The sequence below is a fragment of the Sphaerodactylus townsendi genome, linkage group LG16, assembly GCF_021028975.2.
Source record: "Sphaerodactylus townsendi isolate TG3544 linkage group LG16, MPM_Stown_v2.3, whole genome shotgun sequence".
In the NCBI taxonomy this organism is placed as follows: Eukaryota; Metazoa; Chordata; class Lepidosauria; order Squamata; family Sphaerodactylidae; genus Sphaerodactylus; species Sphaerodactylus townsendi.
Window position 1 is genome coordinate 2,636,044 of NC_059440.1, and position 25,327 is coordinate 2,661,370.

General features: G+C 47.3%; 1 protein-coding gene across 1 annotated transcript; it reads left to right on the forward strand.

Moving 5' to 3' along the window:
* Window positions 1–9,688: 9,688 nt before the first annotated feature.
* Window positions 9,689–23,901, forward strand: MSI2 (musashi RNA binding protein 2). The gene is made up of 4 exons (XM_048518841.1): window positions 9,689–9,818; window positions 10,439–10,523; window positions 14,825–14,866; window positions 23,845–23,901. The coding sequence occupies exons 1-4, from the start codon at window positions 9,709–9,711 to the stop codon at window positions 23,872–23,874; spliced, it is 267 nt and encodes an 88-aa protein (XP_048374798.1). The 5' UTR covers window positions 9,689–9,708; the 3' UTR covers window positions 23,875–23,901.
* The last annotated feature ends 1,426 nt before the right edge of the window (window positions 23,902–25,327 follow it).

A 25,327-nucleotide genomic window follows, 5' to 3' on the forward strand; every position in this document is an offset into this window, starting at 1 on the left:
TTAATTGGACTGTTGGTGATAAAGAAACCTGTGCTATCAAGATTGCTCTTACTGTATGGAGGCATTTCTTAGAGGGAGCGGAGCACCCCTTCGAGGTCTGGACTGATCATAAAAACCTGGCTGTTCTCTGCTCCCTGGGCCAGATTTCCACCAAACAAATCCACTGGGCGGACTTTTTCGCGCACTTTCGTTTCACAGTTCATTTTTTTCTAGGGCAAAACCAACCGTTTGGCTGACACCTTTCCCCGCTTGCCAGAGGGGGAGGAGTGCAAGGTGGATCCTTCGCTTTCCTGCACTATTCTCTCCCCCTCCCACTTGGGCTTGGCTGTCACCCGGTCTCAAGTGAAAGCGGAGCCCCTGCCATCTGTTTCTCCTTCCAGCCACCTCCTCTCCACCTTCTTGGAGGCTGGAAAGTTACTGGTGCCTCTCGAGGAGGGCAGTGATGGTTTGGGCTTATGGGACAGTGTTTGGTGCCGTGGCTCGCTGCTGTATGTGCCACCCCATCTGCGTTCTCAAATCCTCCACCAGGGGCACAATTCCAAGTCAGCAGGTCATTCTGGCTTTGTGAAAACTTTGCATTTGCTCCGCAGGCAGTTTTGGTGGAAAACTATGCATAAGGATATTGAGGCTTATATCAAGGGCTGTCCTGTTTGTGCTATGGCCAAAACAGTTCCAGGCAAGCCCCATGGATTGTTACAGGACATTGCATTGCCCAGTGAGCCCTGGCAGGTCATTTCTATGGATTTTATTACGGACTTGCCTCTGAGTCATGGCAAAACAGTGATATGGACTGTGGTTGATCTGTTCTCTAAGCAGGCTCATTTTATTCCCTGTGCCTCCATTCCCACTGCTCAGAAGCTGGCTGAACAGTTTATGCTGTATATTTACAGACTGCATTCTGCCCCCAAGAAAATAATTACGGACAGGGGCTCGCAATTTGTCTCCCGCTTTTGGAGGGCATTTATGAAGTTGTTGGGCATTGAACAAGGGGTGTCTTCTGCGTACCACCCCCAATCCGATGGAGAGAGTGAGAGATCCAATCAGACTTTGGAACAGTACCTAAGGTGTTATGTGAACTATCAGCGGGGCCACTGGGTTGACCTTTTGCCCCACGCAGAGTATGCCTATAATAACTCTGTTCATAGTAGCGCAGGCAAGACTCCTTTAGAGGTGTTTCATGGCCATTCAGCACCCCCTCTGCCCATACTTCAGTTGAGGGATGCCCCTGGACCTGAGGTTAAAGATTGGATGCGGTCCATTGCTGATCAATGGCCCCCTATATTGCAAGCGCTTCAGGAAGCCAGAGACTCATACAAGCGACAGGCTAATAAGCACAGACGTGACTTCCCTCTAGTGGTAGGAGATATGGTCTACCTCTCCACTAAAAATCTTTGGGACATACATAGGCCCTCAAAATTGAGTGCGAAGTATATTGGGCCCTTCAAGATTGTCAGAGTAATAAATAAAGTGACTGCTGAATTAGAATTGCCTAATGCTTTGCATGAAATACACCCTGTGTTTCATTGCAGCTTATTGAAGAAGACGAATTCCCCAGATGTCTGGCATCCCGAGATGAAGGTTCCTCCTCCGGTCCTGATTGATGGGACTAAACATTATGAACTGTCTGACATTCTTGATTCTCGCATCTATCGAAACCGCTTGCTGTATTTGGTCTCTTGGAAGGGTTGTTTACCTGGGCAGAATCAGTGGATTTTTGCTGAAAATGTTAAAGGCTCCCACCTCGTTAAAACTTTTCATCAAAACTGCCCAAGCAAGCCGGGGGGAGGGCCCTAGAGGGAGCGAAATGTCAGGAGGCCTGTTATTATGGGGATTTTGCTTTTGCTGCTTTCTGTATGCTGAGGGTGGAGGAATGGGTTAAATGCATTTCTAACTGACTTTCAACTGTCTTCTGTATGATGTTATACTGAACCAGGTGCTGCCCAAGGTCAGTGCCTGGCTGTCTTTACCGTTATCTCTTTCACAGTTCCTTTTGGGCGCGCATTCCCACGATGGGTGGGTGGGGGGGGGTGCAGTCTGCTTTAACTACTGGGTTTTGCACGGGCAAACCTTAGTTCTGGCATGACCAGAGAAGATCTCAATACTCAAAAAACTACTGTTCTTTTAGATGAGTTTGTTTCAGTTTTTGGGATTCTGACAGCCAGCCACAGATGAAGGCAAAACGTTAGGAACAAGATCCACCAGACCATGGCCACACAGCCTGGAAGGCCCACCAGAACCAACAGAAAGTGTGTTCTAATATTGGAAAGTCAATTTGTGAGGGTGACCGTTGTGCCTTCCCCCCCTTCAAAACCTTTCCCCACCCCCACAAATGTTCCAGAACAGCAGCCAAGGTAGTTTGTTGTAGCCCAAGACAATCATATGGACACCTCTGGGAACAAGAAGCAAAGAACACTGAATGCTGAAGGCCCCTTAATCTCCAGGAGCAACTTTTGGGTGGGGGTTGTGAGGAAGAACCACAACAGCCTATTCCATGGGCGAAATGATGGTCACATGGAATCCAATCCATAATAATGAACAACAGCACCCAGCTTGCTGGGGGTAAAGTGTAAACCAGGGGTCTGCAACCTGTGGCTCTCCAGATGTTCATGGACTACAATTCCCATCAGCCCCTGCCATCACAGCCAATTCACCATGCTGGCAGGGGCTGATGGGAATTGTAGTCCATAACATCTGGAGAGCCACAGGTTGCAGACTCCTGGTGGAGACGACTGGGGAAGGCAATGGCTGACCACCCCATCAACAGCCTGCCTAGTAAACGTCATAATGCGATGTTGTCCTTGGGGCCAGTAATGACACAGTGCTTGCAAAGGGGACTACGTTTACTTTTACCTAAACTGCCCACCCCAAATTTGCCTAGCAAATCTGCCTCATGACAAATATATCTGGCTTTTGGGTTTCTGCAAGTTGTGCAGTTCTTAGATTGCAAACCTAAGCAGGCTTTCGAGGGTGTCAGCCCCATCAAGCGCAGGGGGTTTTCTTCTGAGGAAGCATGGACAGCATTGGCATTTTGAAAGATTAAATAAACGTGCATGTGGGCATGCGTTTTGTAGACTAAACCGTTAGAATCTTAAAATCCCGGTAGTACTTACCCTTCTTACTCATTTGTTATTAACAATTATTGAGAATCGGGTGCTGGTTAGTGAAAAGACCGGTGGATTATTATTTTTTTGCTTGCTTGCTTCTTTCATCTACACTGTGCTTTTCAGCCAAGATTTGGTTCCCAAGGCAGCTTCCGACAATTAAAATCCATCTCAGATACAATTATTGTTGTTGTTAAGCTTTTGGCATTAGAATGTGCCAGAGAGGCGCTGAACCTTAACAATCTTGTTTTCCATGCCAATAAACCATCCCTGGAATATATGAAACAAAGGTTAGATGAGAGTACCCCTGCACCGGTGCAGAGTGCCTTTCCCTCTGCAGCACACCATCTAACAAAACAAACTGTGACGGGGGTGGTCCAGATGTCTGCTGTGCCGTGACCCTGATGCAGCCCCCAATGCACAATGAGGATCGTAATGCTGCTTTACAGGCCTTTGAGCTCTGAACATTCTGCGGACAATCTGAAGCTTTTAATATGAAACGGTAGCAGCCCAGACACATAAACGAGATGAAGAGCTTATTGACAGTTTATCGGCAGTGGTGGAGTACCTTTAATCTCTCCAGATGTTATGGATTGCACTTCATCAGCCCCTGCCAATTGGCCATGCTGGAAGGGGCTGATGGGAATTGTACTCCAGAACATCTGGAGTGCCAAAGGTTCGCCACCACGGGCCTATATGCTGGCTAGATTTAACATCATGCCATCTCCGCTACCTAGAGGAAGACTTAAAGGTCTTCCAAGCGATAAGAGGTTCTGTACCTGTAGCATAGGACAGCTGGATTCCATCCCACACATTCTCCTGAACTGCTTATTATACCAAGAACTCCAATCCAGCCTGTTATCCCAAGCTATAGACTCTATGATTGATTATACTGAATCAGATAAAGTAGTTACGCTTTTAAATTGCCAGGATTTTCATTGTTGCCTTACAGTGGCAAAGTTTTTGTCAGAAGTTTGTAAACTGAATGTATGACAAATGCGAAGTTTTTTACTATTCACTTTTTAACTGGAACTGTATTTTTATACTATCGTGTATACTATCGTGTATATATATTTTATACTATCGTATATGCCAATAAAGGCTTATTGAATTGAATTGAGTACAACATTTCAAAAATGTACAAAACAGATTTGGGGGCAGGGGGGAAACTTATCACCGCCACTAACGATGTGTTCAGATTCCAAAGGAACTCCTGCCTTGGTGATCTGAGAAGTAGTCCTGCACATCAGCACATATCCAGCCTAAACATGACTAAGTTGGATAGTCCCAGGTGTGGCTGGAACATCTCTCTAGCTTTCCTCCGGTGGTGTCTCTGCTCTCAAGGACCCGTGGCCATGTTGTGAACAACAAAAGACCTATCCAAGGGTCAGTATGACTGGGCCTCTTCTGAGAGGGACGATCCCAACTGGAGATGATTGGCTTTCCATCTCGCAAAGGAAGAAGGTTGCCGAGGAAGGACAACTCAAGAGGATTGGGGACTGCGGCTTGCACCAGGTTCCCCTGGCCATCAGAACAGAGGTATGTGCAACACTGAGGCAACTCTTCTTTTTGTCTCCTGGTAGACCTGCTGGCATCAACGGGTCTAAAAAGTGCATGAAAAAACAACATGGCTATAACTCATGTGCATATGTGGCATATTTGAAGAACTACAGAAGTATAATATTATAGGACTGGTTGGGGTTCAGAGCTATGCTCAGCCATGAAGGTCACTCAGTGACCTTGAGCAGGCTGCTCTCCCTCAGCTTGATCTACCTTAGGGAGTCATCAGAAGGATTAAAAGAGGGAGAGGAAAACACTACACCACAGGTGTCAAACTCGCGGTCCTCCAGATGTTCATGAACTACAATTCCCATCAGCCCTTGCCAGTATAGCCAATGCTCATGTTGGGAGGGCCTGATGGGAATTGTAGTTCATGAACATCTGGAGGGTCATGAGTTTGACACCCCTGCACTACACAAACCAAGCAAGCTCAAGGAAGGGTGGTTTAAAAATGACTGGACATTCTTCTAAAGCACTATGTTAATGTCAGGTAAACCATATTTAAAATCAGTTGGTACAACACATTACAATTGAACGTGTTCGGCACACTTAACACTAAAGCAGAACCAACTCCGGAATTAAAGTAAGAAAAGGGGGGGGGGAGGCAAATAGAAAATACACTCAACCTCCACCATCACACACCTAATTCTTTTCCCAGCTTAGTTTTAAATGTATGTTCATCTCAGTCATGCACTATTAATTTCTCCAATTTATTACCACACTGAAGGAAACAAATTACTTTGGTGAAAAAAAGGACGACTTTGATGAGTGTCGGGACAAGGAAAGGAGGGGCAGGAGCCTGAAGTGGAAAATGTCGGGAATTAAGGACAGTTTTTCATATCTCCTAGCTGTGTTTTTTTTTTCGTACACCCAAGTGGTTCTAGGGACAACTGTACATGTTTTGAAACCAAATAAATAATCACTGTATTTGAATCTGTAATTCAAGAGGTGAAGGGAGCAAGGATTTTTCGGTAAACAAGAATGCTTGAAAAATGTGTTGTAACTAACCTTATTCATTTGTCTATTTGGAAATGTTTGTCTCTGCCTTTTCTTTAAAATAACTTTTAAAAGTACCGTACAAAAATAAACACCATAAAAACAAATCATATCAAAATAATAAAGTTCTAGCCAGCAAGAAGAACACACAAGAACTAAAATCCAGAAACCAAGCAAATTTGATCATAAAATGAAGGTGGAAATTACTCACTTTCAGCCAATCTCCACGCAGGACTCGCTTCCAGCCAATCAACATGCACGCACAGCTTGGGGGTGGGGCTCCCACAGAACCGGAAAAACCAACACAAACCGTGGAATTGGGCAGTTCCTTGCTCTATACGCAGCAGACTGCTAAACTTCTGAGATCTAATGAGTGGGCGAGACTGGACCATCCAGGTCAGGGTACCCCAATGAATGAGAATTTTGAACAGTCAGGAGGTAAGAAAGGGCCCTTGCAAATGCTCTTAAAGCAGTGACAGCGAACCTTTTCGAGACCGAGTGCCCAAATTGCACCTCAAAACCCACTTATTTATCGCAATGTGCCAACACGGCAATTTAACCTGAATACTGAGGTTTTAGTTTAGAAAAAACGGTTGGCTCCAAGGTGTGCGTTACTCAGGAGTAAGCTTGGTGGTAGTTGGTGGCTGTGCTTTGAAGCAACCGTGCAACTCTTCCAACGGGTGAAACACGATCCTAGGAGGGTTTACTCAGAAACAAACCCCATTGTCAGCAACCGAGCTTACTCCCAGGTAAAGGATCATGCTTTAGTTCTTTGCATGAAAATCAGTGGAGTTTAACAGCGCTTAACAGGGTTGTCTAGAATGTTTCACCAACAGGGCATGGGTTCAATGCTAATAATCGAGCCCAGTGGCCCAGGCCAGCCTAGATGTGTGTGGGGGGGGGGACGACTCTGTTTGCATGTGCCCACAGAGAGAGCTCTGAGGGCCACCTCTGTCACCTTCTCTATATGTTCGCCGCCACTGTCCCGAGCTCCTTTTTTGTAATCCTCGCAGCAACAACAACCCCGTGAGGTGGGTTTGACTGATTCGAGCGCGCTGTTGGCTCCGCTGAAGGTCGCGCAGTTGGCGGAGGTGGGGGCGGACCAGCCAATCTGAGGCCCCTCAGATACCTCCACAGCTCATGGCAGAGCTGGGGCGCCGTTCCTCCGATCAGAGTGCACCTGCTCTTAGCCACTGCTCTTAGCCACTACTTTACCGCTGCTCAAAACTTGTTGGGCAAAAGCCCCTACCTGGTCCCACTCACTTCCTAAAAAATACTTTGGCGGGTAAGAAAGGCGGGCGGCGCGGGTCACGTGGGACGTGGCCCCGGAACCCCGCCTGAGGACTCCTGCGTCGAGTGGGCGGGCTGTTAGGGCGGGCGGGGATGGCTGGGAACCCGAGGGAGACGCAGATAAAGAAGAGGACAGTGTTGGGGCCAGATTCTCAGGCACTACCTGTAGATGCAGCGGCTGCGCAGGCAGGGAGCCCCGGCAGGAAGGGAGCTCCGCCGAGCCGCAGGCAGGCGCTGCTGCTGGGATCTGCTGCCTGCTGCTGCAAGTGCTGAGCCCACGCCGCTGCTCGCTCGCCTGCCCGCCCGCCTGCGTGCGCGTCTGGGGACCCTGACAGCCGGGCCACACACATACCACCCGCCTCCAGAGCCCAGAGCAAAACAGAAGGAGAATATGCCCTCTTACAGCAAAGGATGATGCAGCAGACAAGCAGCCATGGGGCAAGCCAGAGTAGATGCAGAGTCTTCAGGAGCCAGACTACAGTAACCCAGCTGCAAGAGGTTATTGCACGCGGAATGGGAGGCTGGCTAAGCGTCTAATCTTAGCCAGGTTTCAGAACACAAATCCAACCAGGCGGGCGGGCGGGCTCCGGCCGCTGCCCGTGGCAGATTCCATTTCTGGCCCGCCTCAAGGCTCCTAATCTCAGGCCTGCCGCCGGACCTGGCTGCCGGGGAGGGAGGCTAAGGCGGGTTCAGAGCAGGGCCGAGGATGAGGGTTGAAACCCTGACACGCTCACTCTGGAGGTGACGCAGAATTGCCAACCAATCAGCTTGCCTACATGCACATGCAGCCTTCCTTTGGTTTCATTTCCGCTTTACATCGGCCAGCAGAATGGGATGCAAACATTAAACAGTCAAACGCTTAACTTTGAATTGTTCATGGTTTACAGGTAATGATTAACTGTTTGCACAGTAAACAGCTAATCGTTAAACTTTAGAGGCAGGCTTTTGGTCACCCCTACAATGCACGCGGCCGCCGCGGTGTCCCGCTCCGTCTCAAGGCACTCAGCCAATCAGGGAGGCCGAGGCGAGCTCTCACTGGCAGTGGGGATTGCTAAGAGTTCAGCAACCGGGTGCGGTCTGCTGTGTGCTCGCGAGCGTGGGGAGGAGAAACCGGCTGAAGAGGTCACTTGCTCTACAACTAACAGGCTGGATCTGCGGCAAATTTCAAGTGGGGATTCCCCAACGACCTCGCAGCACGAGCTAGCATATGGCAGCAACACTGTGGTTTAGTTTGTACAGGCGTAATGAGGCAGCCCCGGCAAACTGTGTAGCCCGGGGCAAACCTAAGTTGGATGCGCCCCCCCATGGTCTGCCACTCCACCACGACCAATTTTGCACTAGATATACCTGTAGGGGTATGCATTTTTGATATCAGCATCATATATCATCAGGGGACGGGACCCAATGATACCCCCTGCAGGTTCCGGGTGCAAGTGGGGGCAAAGTTATGGACCCCTCAAACTGCCGGCTCCCTCACCTATTAGCTGCCATTGGAAACAAAAGGGGCTGGGGCTCGCCTTTGGGAGTCCAGCACTGCCCTCCCCTGAACCAAACCTCACCAAACTTGGGCAGCATAAGACAATCTCCTGATGCTGAAATTTTGGTGCCACTAGCAAAAACTGCGCCCTGCAGGCCAAAAAAAAAATGGAAAATCCACTAAAATACCCAAAAAACGTCCCCGCCGATGCCCCCGCAAGGCGACTCCCTGGGCAGCCGCCCACCTGCCCAATGGCGCCCCCCCCCCCGTCCCCGCCGCTTGCCTTGCCTGGAATTCAGCTTTGTGTTACCCGTCAAAATGGCTGAACCTGCTGAGCATCTGTGCTCAACTATCCTTGGTTCCTGAGGGCCTGTCTACGATAATAGTTTTTTGCATTAGTTAAAACTTTTAAAGAAAGACCTGACAATTTCTGTTCCCTCGCTTTAAAAGAACTTCTGGCAATGAGGTCTCATTTCAAAGGCGAACAACACCAGTATTGAGGTTTTTGGGTTTTCTTCTCCTTCCAGCAAAATGTTCATCGGCGGCCTGAGCTGGCAGATAATCTAATGAAAGTATTATAATCCCCTGCATTGGGTTGCCGGGGAGGGGGTGTGGGGAGGGGCGCTTAGGTGAATACCTACATTTCGAGTAGAAACGCTGGAATGTTTTACAGTGAATGGAGCTGAAGATAAATGGTAGTTTGGAGAAGAAAAGTGCTCATTTTCGATCGGAGCCAGTGTGTAATTTATTTTACATCATTAAAGGCTGTATTTTCAAACACAACTAGAAATGAAACTCCTTTGAAAGCAATTGTTATAAACATGTTTAATCACATCTTTGAAGTTACTTTCAACATTTGTACCCGCCCCCAGATTAGACCAGGCCAGGCCAGGCCAGGCCGGCCTCGCCTCCCCAAAGAGAGCTCTTTGTTGTTACCCCAGGTCAGTTCTGTTGGACCCCCGTCACCCCTTCCACCCCCCTCCCTTTCAGACACTCACACAGAGCCACACTTGCCCCGCACAACCTCCCCAGAAGAGAGCTTCCCTTCGCTCCAAAATAACAGATCCCTTTTCCTGGAGTCCTCTATTCGACCTTAAATTTGTGAGCGCGCACTTTTGGGGGAGGGGGGGCGAGGAAAAGCACAAAGGCATCTGGGGGTTGCCGCTTCCTCCCTCCCTTCCCGAAATCAAAGGTTGCTTTTTTGTTTTCAAGGGGCTGAAATGTTGCTTTTTGTTTTCTTTCTTTTTTTTTCACCCCTTCTCCCTCCCTCCCCCATCTCCTTTCATGTTCTTTTTCTTTTCCCCACCTGCAGATAACCTTAGAGATTATTTTAGCAAATTTGGGGACATTAGAGAATGTATGGTGATGCGAGACCCCACTACAAAACGTTCCAGGTAAACCACCCCGCTTCTTTTAAATTAAAGTTTTCCTTAACATAGACAGCCCTGGTTTGTCTGCTCCAAAAAGTAGGGCTGGTGGGTTTTTTTTAGTATGCCAAGTGTCAACAAATAAAATCAAAATTGCTGGGAGTGGAAGTGTCTTTTCAGAATAACTTTAAAATAGTTGCTGGTTGAAGTCCAGCATCTTATTTATCACTGTTGACTTTACTAGGGAATCTTCTTTGGGGGGGGGGGGGATGTGAAGTGTTACAGAATACTCTGTTGCAAAAAGTTATTCTCGCCGTTTGGATATATTGTTGGCTTTTTTAACCGATGATGGTCACATCCCATTAGTTTTGTGCTTATAAAAGCAGGATGGATTGAAGGTGAAAGTGTGGGTTTATTTTGTATGGGGGTGGGGTACAGGAGAGAGCTGGAAAAATTAGATGTGAGTCTGCCGTTTTATCTCCTTGAGTCTTAGATTATTGAGTGGGGTAGACGTGGCAGATTGAGGGAGGAGAGAATTATAGTTGAGAGTGAAACTGTTTTATCTTGCATTTCTGTCTGTTTTTTTCAGTGTCTAGTCCTTGCTGTTCCTTTTCCCACTGGCTTTTGTCTTTCTTTTTTTTTTCCAGAGGCTTTGGTTTCGTTACATTTGCAGATCCAGCAAGCGTAGATAAAGTATTAGCTCAACCCCATCATGAATTAGATTCCAAGACGGTATGTTAACATGATCTGGTAACCCTGATGTTTTACTCAAGTTCTGTGCTTTTATTTATTTTTTATTTTATTTATTTTTTCAATTTATATACCGCCCGATCCCCGAAGGGCTCCTGTATTTCCTGAAATATTATGACCACGACAGGCTTATTTAAAGAGACAGTGTCCTTTTATGGTTGAGTTTGCTTTTATGGTTGAGGTTTTTATATTCATTGGTTAACTGTTTTGAAGACACATCAGGCTACTGCTGAGCCTGCAAGCTCACTTGGGCGTTATGTAATTTAAAACGATTTGGTAAAATGTTTACTAACTTGCCAGATCCCCTAGAGAACATCTCCCAAATCATGGTACCTTTTTCCTCCAATTAATTTTCCAAAATGTCAATCTATGTATTTCAGAGGTAGGTGTTCATGTGGCAAGTCCGTTTTGGTTTCTGGCTATAAAATTCGGGAAGTGCTTACGCTTTAATCTCCAGGAACCTTTGCCGGGTACTAGAACTTACAACGTTGCACAGAATTATTTCCCTCCCTTTCTGATCTCCCTTGCAGTCAATTGTGGGAAGAGGTGCTTTTTATTTTAACTCAACAAGAATGGTGTGTTGTGGGTCAGATGTGGAAAGGCACCTTCAAAACAGAAGGGCAAGGGTATGTCCAATGTCAGCCGCTTGCATCTTCTGCTGACCATCTTCAAGAGTTCTTGCACTGTGCTGAAACACTTCTAGAGGTTATTCTTATTTTGGGGTGTGTGTGTGTGTGCTTCAGTTGCCACTCCCCTAGTACTCTGTCAGAACCTAAGAGGGATTTTTTCTGAGATGCTAAAAACTGATATTTGGGACTGATTCACTTTTTTTTATTAATAATCTTTGAGCAAACTGACAATTAAAAGGACACTGGTAGAGGTCATCTGTGGCCGGTGGGGACGCAGCTTTTCGGGGAAGAGAGAAACGTGATGCAACTGCCAGCTTACTTTGCAAAATACATAAAATCAGTTATTTTTAATGAACCTCCCTAGTCCAATTTGTAGAAATGTATGTTTTTATTCAAACACAAGAGTTAAATGGATTATGTTTTTAATGTTGCTAAGTTCTGCTTTGTAATTATTGTTTTTAAAGCAAAAGGTCAAAAATCATGTGGGATTTTTATTTTTTAATTTCTGCCCATCGTGAAACAGGTGGATTTTTTTTTTTGTGGAGTTGCATTAATTTAGTGTACAAATTCTGCTGGGCTTGTCCGAGCATGTACTCTGAGCTCAAACATTTCTTAATGATTTGATTGATTTGGTGGGGTTGAAGGGTGGCAAGAAGAGGCAACGACGGACCAGTTAATATGATTTTGTGGTGTGGCTCAGAGCAAGAGATAGTCTGCATTTTTGTCTTACCAATAAGTTCAAGTCTTCTATAAGGTTAAGTAAAAACTCAAGGATGAAAAAATCTGTTTTGCAGTGTGAAAATTTTTTATACAAGTCCTGGGAAAGGAATGAACTATTTTGGTTCCACCTAATGGGACTGAATTCTCGCTTATTAATAAAATATGTATATTCAGTGCCTTTAGCATACAGGGCATACAATAGGGCAACAAAAAGGAGGCAAATACCCCCCCTTTACAATTTAAAAAACCCCTGATAAATGTAAAGCCAACAAAAGAAGGGAAAGAAGGTCACAAGGGATGAACATACCAGTGTGTATACTTAAGCTTTGTTCCCATGGTAACTTTCTTGTCGGGTGGGTAGGACAGTACTAGGAAGTGGGCCCAGGAACACCTGCATTGTTTTGATTTATGATGTCATCAAACAAGGACAGATGACCTTTGCTTGATTTTGATGTGGCCCATTCTGAGAGTTGAGTATGTGGCTGCCTTTTGGTTGTTTCTGGAACTCTTTTGTTCCAGAATATAAAGCTCAGACAAGTTCTCTCCTGTTAGCCGCTGACTTGTAGACCTCTGATAGTTTCTTGTCGTTCAGCATTGCCTAGCATTTGACTCTGTTTCAACATTCAGCACAGGAACGAGCTCGGTTGGGTTTTGACATGGAAGGCGTTGCGTTAAAAGCTTGTTCTAGGTAATGGCCATTCATATCAGAAATAGCGCTATTGTTATAGTAATTTCCTAGAGGACTTGTAGATACAGTAAGTAGCATTGTATCTAACTAACTAATTTTTTTCAGTAGACTTTATTTTTCTATTGGCTGTTTTTTTTTTGTCTTCAATAGTTGACAGGGATTCACAACAGGTATGGATTTGCCATGTCAGCCTGAAAAATGCCATGGACTTGAAAGCATTGTTTTTGGTTCGGAGAAAGTCCATGCAAAGAACACCCGTCTTTGTTGAGTTTCAAACTTCTCGTATTGTGTGTCATGCTTTAGAACTAGAAGGCTTACCTAACTCTGCCAGTGGAAAATCACAAAAACAACATTGTGGGAATTTGGTTCAGGTTCACTGAGCTGTTTCTCTCTCCCACTGCCTTGGTTTTCTGCTTTTAAAAAGCAACAGTTAGAACTTTTTTTGTGAGTTTGTGGAACAATTGTACATTTGTGTTCAACTCTGCACCCCCTCCTCCAAATTCTTTGGGCAACTCAATGGGAAATCTATACCTGTTGTATTTCTCTGGTAGACAAGAACCTAGCCGGTGCTGAATACATATGTAGATAATGTTAATCTCCATGAAAGGGTTGGCTTGGTAGATGAAGAATTTATGAGTTCTCTCTCTTTCTCTGCTTTGTGAATTATACAGTGGCATGTAATCACTCATTTCTCAGGTAGATGATTCTCATACGTGGAAGAGCACGATGCCACAGGCCGGCAAAAAGCCAGCTGTTGAACAGAGGACAACTTGAAAGCATCCTCTTTGTGCAAGCAACAAACGCAGATTTTCTTAACCCATGAAAGAATGACTGATGTCATTAGTCAGCTGAGCTAACACTCCCCCCCCCAACTTAAAAGTTAACGATTCAACCCTGACATTCAAATAGGAGGAAGGTTTTACAAGAGTGACCCCAAGCAGTCTTCAATAATGACTTTCAAACATTATTCCTCAAGTTGATACAGTCACTTTCTTTAACCCTTAGAAAGTGCTCCCACACCTGGGTTCGTGTCAGTAACATTCTCATGATTACGTTGAGCTCTTTGGAAGCAGTTTATAAGCCCTTGTGACAGTAGACAAGTCCTCTACTGCCTCGTTCCACCATCAAAAAATAAACTTGCTGCTCAGAGTTAGAAAGATAGTGTGTGTGTGTGTGTGTGTGTGTGTGTGTGTAGAATTTGGTTGTGGTGGGTTTTCTGGGCTGTGTAGCCATGGTCTGGTAGATCTTGTTCCTAAATGGATTCCTAAATATTTCAGAAGATGCCCAGGTGGTTGAATGGAGCCTTGTATTTCTTAAGTCCCATACAGATTTACTGGGTAGTCAAATCTAATGTGTAACTTGCATCTGAATTAGTGAGTTAATTTCAGGTATTAGACAGTATTTTATTAACTTTTTCTTGATTTCGCTACATGACAAATTTTCAGTTTTTTCTACATGGCTACTATAAAGCGGCAGTTTTGACTCTTTAATTTGCATGGCCATTATCAATAATATTACAAGTTCTGTGACTTGTGCTAGATTTGATAATCTTCGTTCCTACAGTCAACCATACAGATAGCCCCGTATCCCTCCGTAACATGGTGTCAGATTAAACAAGATTTTTCAAAAACAAAACAAGACCACTCTTGTAGAGGTGGTCCTTTTCCCAAGATAATAGATTTTTCTGTTTTCAGAACCTGTGTTTTTAAATGGCTCTTTTGCTTGAGTTAAAAGCGAAATCAGGAATGCAGTTGTAAAAATGCATTTCTTGTGGGCCGTCCAGCTGAGTGTTCACTTAGAACTGACACATGCTGTTTTAAGTCTAAAGTAGGAAACATCAACACCTTACAAACAAAATAATTGCTAATGCCTAGAATACTTTGAAAATTAGAAGGTATTTTTTTCCAAAATGTTCATGTGTATGTGTAAAACCAAACGTATCTCCAGGTTTGCCTGGTCTGGCATCCGAGACTTGGCAGCCACATTTGGCTGTGGAAGGTTCTGGGCTATACATTTGGAAGACCCAATTTTGCCATCTGTTGTAAAAATAGCTTTCACGAAGTATGGATTTGCTTTCTCTTAATTCTTTCTCCCTTTACCTTTGATACCGATCAGTTACTCTCAAAAGGCTCTTCCTCCTGAGAAATGAAGGATTAATCATTCAGTGTATATTGTGCCTCTTTTGCCTTTCACAAAAATAACAACATGCAAAATTATATTGCTTTCTTTTTTTCCTCACCTTGCAGATTGATCCTAAAGTTGCATTTCCCCGACGAGCTCAACCTAAGGTAAGAAGGAAGAATCAATAGTAGGATTTAGGCACACATAGATGGCCTTGCTGTTGCTGGGCAGTTCACATTTCAAAAGGAGTTGAGACTTTGTTTAAGGGTCGGAATTTCTAATGTCTGTAAGTATTGCAGGATCACAGAAGAACTCTGCGTTGTATGAAGTAATGCTTGTCTCCAGTATAATCATCTCCTGATGGACTCTTCTGTCATGGTGTGTCTGGCCGAAGAAGCCATGGGGTTTCTCTTTCCCCCAGCTCTGTGATCTTAATAACCATATACTGCTGTGTTGAAGAGTTGTGATATATTGACGAAGCTGAAGAGTTCTTGTTCGTCTGTCTGAGATGGATAGGGGTGATTTTCTTGTTCGTTGACTGCCGTGTGTGTGGAGTTGCTGTCCTTTCCTTCTGTCCATCTTGTGAAGTGTTAGTTCTGTTGATGAACTTTGGAACTGATGAGCCTCTTGCGGATGGTCTGAATTCTTCTCAGAGCTTGGGAGTGCCCAGGAAAGCAGTGTTGAAACAAAGAGCTTTTAAGTACGATTGGCTAAGTGACCTGCTCTTTTTTTAGGGCTACGTTGTTGTAACGCATTGAGTTTCTTGCAGAGACATGTCAGTCATGTTCAAAGGAGCTTTTGTATGGCCGCTGCCTCCAAAACAGATCCGGTCGCCAAGCTGCTGGAAGGCCTTCTTTCTGAGCTGGCAGTAAGTGTTATCATGGAGCTGCTGCTGTCTGCTTTTAAGTGGAGGAAATACTTCTCAGCCTGTGTAGTTGGGCACATTGGGTTCCCTAAAATACATGCTGAAGTCGTCGTTCTAAACCAGCACTGGAACATCTAGCGCTAATAGCACATCCCCCAGAGTGTCCCCACCATTGAGACTAATAGTTTCTGTCCACTTGGCTAGTCTTGCTCTTTTTTTTTTCCATTGGGGAGTGGAAAGGGGGAAGTCGTGCAATTTCAGTTGGCAAGAAGGCGGGGGACATCTTCCTTGTGATTTGTTCAGCTGGAAAGAAAAAGCAAGGGAAAATGGGCCTAATTAATTGGGCTGGGAGCTGTCTCTCAGCATAGGCATGAAGTGGTTAGTATGAATTGGAGTACAGTTTTGGCACTTTGTGCTTTCAAAAGCCGTATATGAACACACCCAGACTTAATTTCTTAGAATTTATGTGCGCACAGGCTGTAAATGGTCTGGCTTGTTTACTATAGACCAGCCAGTTAGCACCGTATGCTGTACAGTTTCTACAGACTTCTCTTTGACTGCATTTTTTTTCCTTTTGGATTTGGAGAACCTCGGCTGCGAACTCTCTGATGATGCTCGTCCCCGTTTCCAAGGCTAGTTTTCTGTCTGTCTGTTTTGCCGCTCTGCCCGTGTGTTATTCAGGAGAGTAGCTGTGGAGGCCTGGAAGGACTGCTCTGTCCTGAAGCGCTGCTTGCCGTGAGCTGCTTGCCGTGTCTGCAAACTTTTAACACTTGTTGCTTCAAATGTAAAGGATGTACCCAAAGAAGAACTAGGAAGTCTGCATGCAGTGCCATAGAAGATAATTCAGAATCATTTGCATAGAAAATTAATATAGACATTCTGTAAATTAAACAGAAAGGTTTAGTACGCTACCTCCAACCCACTGATGTTTCATTTTACAGCAAAATGGATGCAGTTACAGTAGTAGTTGAAAAAGGAACCCCAATTGCAGCAGCCCAGTTTCCTGGCCCCAATAACGATATTCCCAAAGATAATTTCACTTACTTCCAGCATTACTTATGCTAGTTTAACTAATAAAAAGCTAGTGGCCAAAGGTACGTGGTATATTTAACTATTGATTTTTTAAAAAACAAACTTTCCTTATTGTTGAGTCTCATGTAAGGGTTTTTTTGCTTAAGCAAGTTCCAGCTGGGTATCCATGCTAGTTTGTAATAGAACAAAATTCAGAACCAGTAGCACCTTTAAAGACCAGTGCAGTTTTTCCATCTTATGAGCTTTGATGAGTCAAATACATTTTGCATGGGATGGGGTGGGGGGTGGGGGGGTTATTTCAATTTTTTCAACAACAACCTTTATTTGGCATTTAAAAATAGGTTCTAGAACATTGCTAGACATTTTTGAAATACAAATCAAGAGTACATTCAAAGCACAGACAGGAAGACTATACAGCAGTATACATTACTTTGAAAGTTCTGTCACTTGTAAAAGAAATTTTGCTACTTTTTCCAAGAGCATGACATCTGTGTTGTTTAACAGAAGTTCCACAACAGAACAGTCAGAGTCACTTTCAGATTTGTCTAGGGCCAGCCTGGGAGAGAAATTCCTGCTGCCCCCATATCTCGGACAGTCAAGAATAATGTGAGCAAGAGTCTCCACTTGATTTTTACAGTGTGGACAAACCCGATCCTGGAGAGGTATGGATAAGTAGTGACCCTTTGTAATGGCTGATGGGAAGGTATTGCATCTGGGCCTTGTGATAATCCATCTCTGTTGGGGTTCAGTTAATAATTCAAGATATTTGGCTATGTGCCCCTGTTCCGGTATTATTCCGACAGAGAGGGTGAGGGGGTCTTTAAAGTGCTAAGGGGCTCTAATTTTGATTGAGCCAGTATAGCAAACTGGGTAACATCAGTTGCATCAACAGATAGCAGCACAACAGCCAGATGGAATAAACATATTTATCGCAGCTTCTGAGCACAACAGAATGGTTGCTTGGCAGGCCTCCTTAGGGATGACCAGCCGCAAATGAGACGCTAGAGCTGAGGCGGCCCTGCCCTGGGTCCCGACGCGGGAACTCACCAAAGGACAGGTTAATCTGTCATGTAGACTGATAGTGAGGAGAAGCTCTCAGAAAAAAATTGCTTTCGCAGCTCATCTCTCTCCCTTCAGCAGAGAGATTCAAACAGTTTCTACATTTAGGCAGTTCAACAATCCTGGGGATTGTTTCCGGCTTCCTCTCGCTCACACCACACAGAGACTGAAGATTTGCTGGGATGTGCTACAAATTGTGTTTTTGTTTCTTGCTTGCACATTCAGATTTCTAAAAGAGTTTCAACTGGAATTTAGGCTCCTGGTTTGAAGGCAAGAAACAAACTGCAGTTGGGGAATGCACCTGATTGGGACGTTCTGACAAACTGCAACTTGTTGCCAACTGGGCAGTCTTTTAATCTCAGAGCTACAGAGGAGGGAGAGAGAAAGCCAGGTTTTCTGAATGCAGCCATTGACTTTGGCAGGGCCCTTGAGTTCTGGGCCACCAGCCCAGCTGCCTTTCGTACAAAATGCAATCTACATGTTCGAGGTTAACTCAGTTTGCTTTCCCTTCCGTTGCTTATTTTTTGTTTCAGATTCTTCATTCTTTCTGTCACAAGCGGACTTTGACTCCAATTTGCAGCGCAGCTTGGGATTTGCAGTCTTAAGGGGTTGCAGTGTTTACAATTTTTGTGCAACATGTTGCCCTAGATTTTGAAGGAACATGGGTTTGGGGAAAATAATTTAATCTTAGGAGGATGTGCCAGGTTAGATGGAAAGCACTGGAAAACATGCACGCATGTCAGTGGCATATTCTTGCATTGTGTTTGTTAATGTAAACATGGTAACAATTAAAACTCTCTGGCCCAGAATGAAAGAGAGAGGTGGATCGTGTTCCCACAGCAGATTTGGGTTTTTTGAACAGAATTTGCCAAAACGCATCTGTTGTATTTAAGTTGTATGCAAAATTTTGGAGGGTATTCCGGTTTAAATAAATGGCATGATCCAGCCCAAAGTGAGGCACTTTAAATAAGGAATGATTTGCCCCTCCCACATGGAGGTACAAGTATGTTGTTTAACATCTTGATTGAAATCAGTAATAGTGAAAACTATGACTTAGGGCCGTGGTGGCGAACCTTTGGCACTCCAGATGTTATGGACTACAATTCCCATCAGCCCCTTCCAGCAAATACCTATTCCTAAGTCAGTGGTGGCGAACCTATGGCACTCCAGATGTTCATGGACTACAATTCCCATCAGCCCTTGCCAGCATGGCCAATTGGCCATGCTGGCAGGGGCTGATGGGAATTGTAGTCCATAACATCTGGAGTGCCAAAGGTTCGCCACCACTGACTTAGGAATAGGTATTTGCCGTAGTTAAAAGTCTGTGCTTATAAAAGTGTCTAACCACCATGGCTTCAGTCTTCAGGATTTTCTCTCAACACATTAAGGTGGTCTGCAGTAGGGTTTTTTCCCCAGTGTTCTTAATGTATCTGCTTTTTTGCCTTGAACTGAAGTCTCAATCGCTTGGTGCAAATACTTTGTAAGACTTAGAGTGTGTTCTTTAAAAAGTTACCATAGCATAAGGATTTTTGATCATTCAAACAACTGAAATCCTGCTTATGTAGAGTTTTATTTTTTCCTTAGTGAATGTCTGAAAGGTGCAAGGAAAATATTAAAGCATATGGCTGCTTCCAGGTTCACAACGTGGCCTCTCCAGGTGGAAAGCTCCAGATTTTTCTGCACCTGCCTTTTGGGTTAGTCTTTGTTATTAATGAGTTGTAATTTGGCAACACTTGTGTTTTTGAAAAAGAGCTTACTGTAGAAAGGATGTATTTTTTTTTTTAAAGGTGAAAATTTGCATTTTCATATCCACTGCCTGATTAAGGCTTTTGAACTGGTTAACTGCCCACCTGAACTGGTTCCTGCCAAAATTTTTCCTTGTAAAAATGCCTTTAACTAGATACCCCTGATATGCTCCAGTGTGACAGCCACACCCACCTGAGCAAGGCCTTCAGCAAGGCCTTCTGAAGCATTACTCTGCAAATGGGTAAGATCAACAGAGAATTCTCTGTGTGATTCCCACCTGGTAGAGCAGCGGCCAGAGGAGGAATTGTTCAGGATGGCATATTTTTTAAGGGAACAATAGGGTTGTGGTTTATTTCACTGTTGGTGTGTATTTTCTTGGTTTTTATTGCACTGCCTTCTAATTCTTGCAGTCCAGTACTTGTGTGTTTTCTTTGCAGGGTTCTCTAATTTTGCTGTGTGCCTTGAGTGTCAGCCAAGAAGGCAGACTAGGAAGGAAACGATAAAATAGTTGGATCTGTTGAAATTAGTGCCAATCATCCAGTGTCTTGTTGGATGTGACTGTAGAAGTCCTCTCCAATGTAAGGATGTGGAGTGGTTTTTGCATATTAGTAATAAGTGACAAGTACAGAACAAGGGGATATTCTGGAGTGGTATTTCCTTTTAATTCTTGGTCTGTTGGGGCTGATGATGAGACTTGGGCATCTGTTGAGGCTCTCTACCCAGCTGAAGGCTCATGGCCAAGACCTGGTCCGTCTGCTTCCATCAGGAATGGGAGATCACACAGAGGTCTCTGGAATGCTCTCTTGGTGTGCCTTGAAGCCCTGTTGTTGAGAATTACAGATTTATTTATTTATTTATTTATTACATTTATATACCGCCCTCCCCGAAGGCTCAGGGCTGCATTTGATTAAAGCATTCCTAAATCGTGATTTTTTAAATTTTGGTTTTATGTTTTTTTGCGTAATTTATCTCATATATTTAATATTGCAAGCTGCCTTAAGCCCCCAAGGAATACATGCTGTGCTTCAGTCCCTGTCTTTGGAATCTGTATGCTTGCACCCGTTCCTGTTGTGTTGGTGTGTTCAGGGGTGGGGTGGGGGGAGGGAAACCACTGGGACACCCCAAACCCTGGATCAGACTTGGATAGAAATGCTTTTTAGAATTTCTAGCATTTGGCCTTTTGTATGTCTATCATTGGCACCTTGTGCTCACTTCAGTATAATTTTGGCAGCATTGGGTCTTGTTGGATTTTTCTGTGATGCTGCAAAAGTTTTGGAAAGAAAGAAATTTCAGGTTGGCGTGGCACTTGTGAATTGTCTTTCTTTAGCTGGGATCTCAACAGTTGCCTGCTTATTTCAAATGTGTTGTCCTACATGATCTACACTGCGTAGACTTGCATCCTTTGTTTGAAGAATCTTGCTGTAGGGGTTTAACTTGTCGGAGGCTTTGATTTCATGGCCAGCAGTAGTGGAGGGGAGTACCTGCTGAGGCGAGCACCTGCCACAACTTGAAGGATGAAAATAAATGAAAACTGACCAGCTTTTGAAACTTGCTCTTCAGAAGCAAAAACATTTAATCATCTTGCTAACATGGACATCTTGAGTGAATTCTGCTGCTGACACACACACGGGAGAACACAGACCAAATCTGTTGTGTTTGTGTTGCTTCTTTTTGGACTAGAGTTTGTACTTTGGAGCCAACAGAGGAAATACATTCCTAGCTGGCTGAATTGTGCCAATTCTGTAAGACTGTGGAGTGTGTGTGTGTGTGTGGGGGGGGTTGTGTTTGCTCCCCCCAAATGGTTTCAGAATCTTGGTCTTCTTTCTCTTGGAGAATGAACAAGTCTGTGACCTCCTCTCTGTGAGTGTGTGTATGTGTGTGCTCATGCACCCGTGCATTAAACCAAGATCAGTTTTCATGCCTCATCCATCAATATGACTGCTGTTGGAATTTTTCAGTAGCTATCTTCATAATCCATTTTCTCTGCTCTCATTGGTTGAACCAGAGAAAAGAAGCTGACAATTTTGCAGACTGCAGGCTTATGTGAGAATCACCCACTTGGTGGGTAGAGCAGGCTGGTTTTTTGTGGTGGTTATCTTGACTAATGCAGTGTGTGTAAAACTATTGGGGGGTGGGGACCTGAATGAGCTCCATCAGAAGTTTCCTATTCAGTTCTGGACATGGCTGCTGGTCTTAAAGACGACGACTCCCGCTGATTTCAAGGACTGCAATTTTCTTCCCTCAGACCGCCATGCTGACCACTTCCCTCATTGCTTTTCTGGGCTGGTGAGCCTGTCTGGGCAGCCCACATCTTTTTGCTCTCAATTTGACCTGGAGAGCCCCCTCCCCTCCCATGCCAGTCTGGACTGGCAAGCCCACAGTGGTCTCCCCAGCTGAGATACCACTCCCTACTCACAGGCCCAGCCTGGAAGAAGAAGAAGAGTTTGGATTTATATCTCCCCTTTCTCTCCTGCAGGAGACTCAAAGGGGCTGACCATCTCCTTGCCCTTCCCCCCTCACAACAAACACCCTGTGAGGTAGGTGGGGCTGAGAGAGCTCCAAGAAGCTGTGACTAGCCCAAGGTCACCCAGCTGGTGTGTGTGGGAGTGCACAGGCTAACCTGAATTCCCCAGATAAGCCTCCACAGCTCAGGCGGCAGAGCTGGGAATCAAACCTGGTTCCTCCAGATTAGATACACGAGCTCTTAACCTCCTACGCCACTGCTGCTGGAGAAGTCACATTTATGTCATATCCACCCCCTTGTAATAAATGAGTTGGATACTCCTGGCCTATGCTATTCTGAGCTTGATGGATCAATGATCCAAATTGGTATCAGGCAGCTTCATACATCCCCTTTATGTACTTCTGTCTCTCTCCCAACTTGAGACCCAGGCTTTCACACCTGCTACTCTCCTTTCCCTCTCTTGATACATGAACAGCAAACAAGACTGGTGGAGTGTCCCTGTATCTTGGTTCCTGGCTGAGCCTAGTCACAACTTTGTGGAAATGAACAGCTGCTGGGGCTATTATAGATTGTTGTGGTTTCCTCTGGAGAAGGTGAGCCTTTTGGCTGTAAGATGAACATTTTGGCTATTTCTTGGTACATATGCCAGGGACTCAATGTTGCTGGCCCCCTCAGTGTTTGTTCCATTCAAAATGTGAGCCCTGTTTAAACTGGACGAAAACATGCTAACCAAAATGCTGGCCCTCGTGTTGCTTAGGCTTTGTAGAGAGAATCTAACCTCACCTTGAGTTATTGTTGTGCGTGATTGGTCAGTGTCATTGTTGATTTGGGGGAAAGAGTGGGCTTGGAAGAGAGGAGTTCTGTCTGTCTTGTTGTCATGGTGCCCCTTGTTGGAACAGGCAGATGATTTACATCTGGTTATTCATTCTTTGTTTTTTTGCTTCCCATTTTTCTCTCAACACTGTCTGTGTGCTGGGCTTCATCTGATGAGACCCAAGGATCCATTCTCGCACATGCTAGTCTTTTTGCTGCTTGCGTGTGGGGCAGAACAGAGCAGAGAGACCGCCATTTGGGTGATGCCCTTCCCGGCTTCTCTCTGCTTCCTAACTTTCCGAGCCTTGCTGTCTATCCAGGCACTCAGCTGTTATCAGCTGGGGGGGATGTCTGCTAATGACTGATCTGAAACCATCAAATTCATTTATTTGTCACTGCCACTGACAGCCCAGTTAATGATAATAGATTCTTTTTTTAGCCGGCTGCCTTGTCTGCTGCTCTCTGCACCCCCGCCCCCGTAGTATACGGAGAATCGTCACTACTGAGAAAATGCAAGTCTTATTTTTAGGAGAGTGGCTGGAAATAGTGCAACGCAGCTTGTGCCTTTTGTGAGCAGGAATGGAATCAACAATGTGTAGCTTTCTGATACTTTTCTTCATTTACATGTGTTTTCTGTGGTTGCCATTTGCTGGCAGGGAAGGTCAGTGTGAAAATTCTAGCTATGTTAGTGGCCTTGGGAAAAGCACTTTGCACATGTTCCATGTTCTGGCTTCTGGCCCTCTGCCTGCTGGTATGGCATATCAAGGATTCATCTTTGTGTGTGGGTTGGAGAGATGCTGGAAACCCCAGGTCTTCCTCACGGAACCTGCGAGCAAGGCACTGCTGCGTGCGGGGCTTCCAGGCAGCCACTCGGTACACATGGTGGCCACATGCACAGGTTGTTGCTGTTTCTTGTAAAAGTGTGGGAAACATGTGTCGACCTACACAAGATGCAGTGATTCTATAAATCCAAGAATAACAATAAGCCCTGCTGGGATCCGTGCGACTACTTCGTCGATGCATTACAACGTCCTAGGCCTCTGGGTGGGGCTCAAATTGTATTGAAAGTTCAACAACCAGCTGAAGAACTGGGAGTGGTGGTGGTGGTGGTGGTGGTGATGATGATGATGATGATGATAATAATAAAAAACATGTTTGGATCATAGATGTTGCTGTGCCAGTTGACAGCAGGGTAGAGGACAAAGAGCTGGAAAAGATCACAAAATACAAGGACCTACAAATTGAAGTTGAACGATTGTGGCGAAAAAGAACAACAGTAATCCCACTAGTAGTCGGTGCTCTAGGAGGAATCCCAAGAAATCTTGAAAAACATCTGGAAAGCCTAAACTTGGAATGAACATCAGTCTACCTGCTGGAAAAAGCAACACTTCTAGGAACTGCACATATTCTACACACCCCCCCCCCCCCCCACCCCCCCCCCCCCCCCCCCCCCCCCCCCCCTCCCCCCCCCCCCCCCCCCCCCCCCCACCCCTCCGCTCAACCCCCCCCCCCCCCACCCCCACCCACCCCCACCCCCCCCCCCCCCCACCCCCCCACACCCCCACCCCCCCCCCCCCCCACCCACACCCCCACCCACCCCCCCCCCCCCCCACCCCCCCCCCCCCCCACCCCCCCCCCCCCCCACCCCCCCCCCCCCCCACCCCCCCCCCCCCCCACCCCCCCCCCCCCCCACCCCCCCCCCCCCCCACCCCCCCCCCCCCCCACCCCCCCCCCCCCCCACCCCCCCCCCCCCCCACCCCCCCCCCCCCCCACCCCCCCCCCCCCCCACCCCCCCCCCCCCCCACCCCCCCCCCCCCCCACCCCCCCCCCCCCCCACCCCCCCCCCCCCCCACCCCCCCCCCCCCCCACCCCCCCCCCCCCCCACCCCCCCCCCCCCCCACCCCCCCCCCCCCCCACCCCCCCCCCCCCCCACCCCCCCCCCCCCCCACCCCCCCCCCCCCCCACCCCCCCCCCCCCCCACCCCCCCCCCCCCCCACCCCCCCCCCCCCCCACCCCCCCCCCCCCCCACCCCCCCCCCCCCCCACCCCCCCCCCCCCCCACCCCCCCCCCCCCCCACCCCCCCCCCCCCCCACCCCCCCCCCCCCCCACCCCCCCCCCCCCCCACCCCCCCCCCCCCCCACCCCCCCCCCCCCCCACCCCCCCCCCCCCCCACCCCCCCCCCCCCCCACCCCCCCCCCCCCCCACCCCCCCCCCCCCCCACCCCCCCCCCCCCCCACCCCCCCCCCCCCCCACCCCCCCCCCCCCCCACCCCCCCCCCCCCCCACCCCCCCCCCCCCCCACCCCCCCCCCCCCCCACCCCCCCCCCCCCCCACCCCCCCCCCCCCCCACCCCCCCCCCCCCCCACCCCCCCCCCCCCCCACCCCCCCCCCCCCCCACCCCCCCCCCCCCCCACCCCCCCCCCCCCCCACCCCCCCCCCCCCCCACCCCCCCCCCCCCCCACCCCCCCCCCCCCCCACCCCCCCCCCCCCCCACCCCCCCCCCCCCCCACCCCCCCCCCCCCCCACCCCCCCCCCCCCCCACCCCCCCCCCCCCCCACCCCCCCCCCCCCCCACCCCCCCCCCCCCCCACCCCCCCCCCCCCCCACCCCCCCCCCCCCCCACCCCCCCCCCCCCCCACCCCCCCCCCCCC

Bases quoted from the DNA above. Each gene is read 5' to 3' on its own strand.
- MSI2 (XM_048518841.1), top strand. From the start codon at position 9,709: ATGTTCTTTTTCTTTTCCCCACCTGCAGATAACCTTAGAGATTATTTT. The intron at 9,819-10,438 runs GTAAACCACCCC...TTTTTTTTCCAG, and splicing joins CCCACTACAAAACGTTCCAG to AGGCTTTGGTTTCGTTACAT. The intron at 14,867-23,844 runs GTAAGAAGGAAG...TTTGGATCATAG, and splicing joins CCCGACGAGCTCAACCTAAG to ATGTTGCTGTGCCAGTTGAC.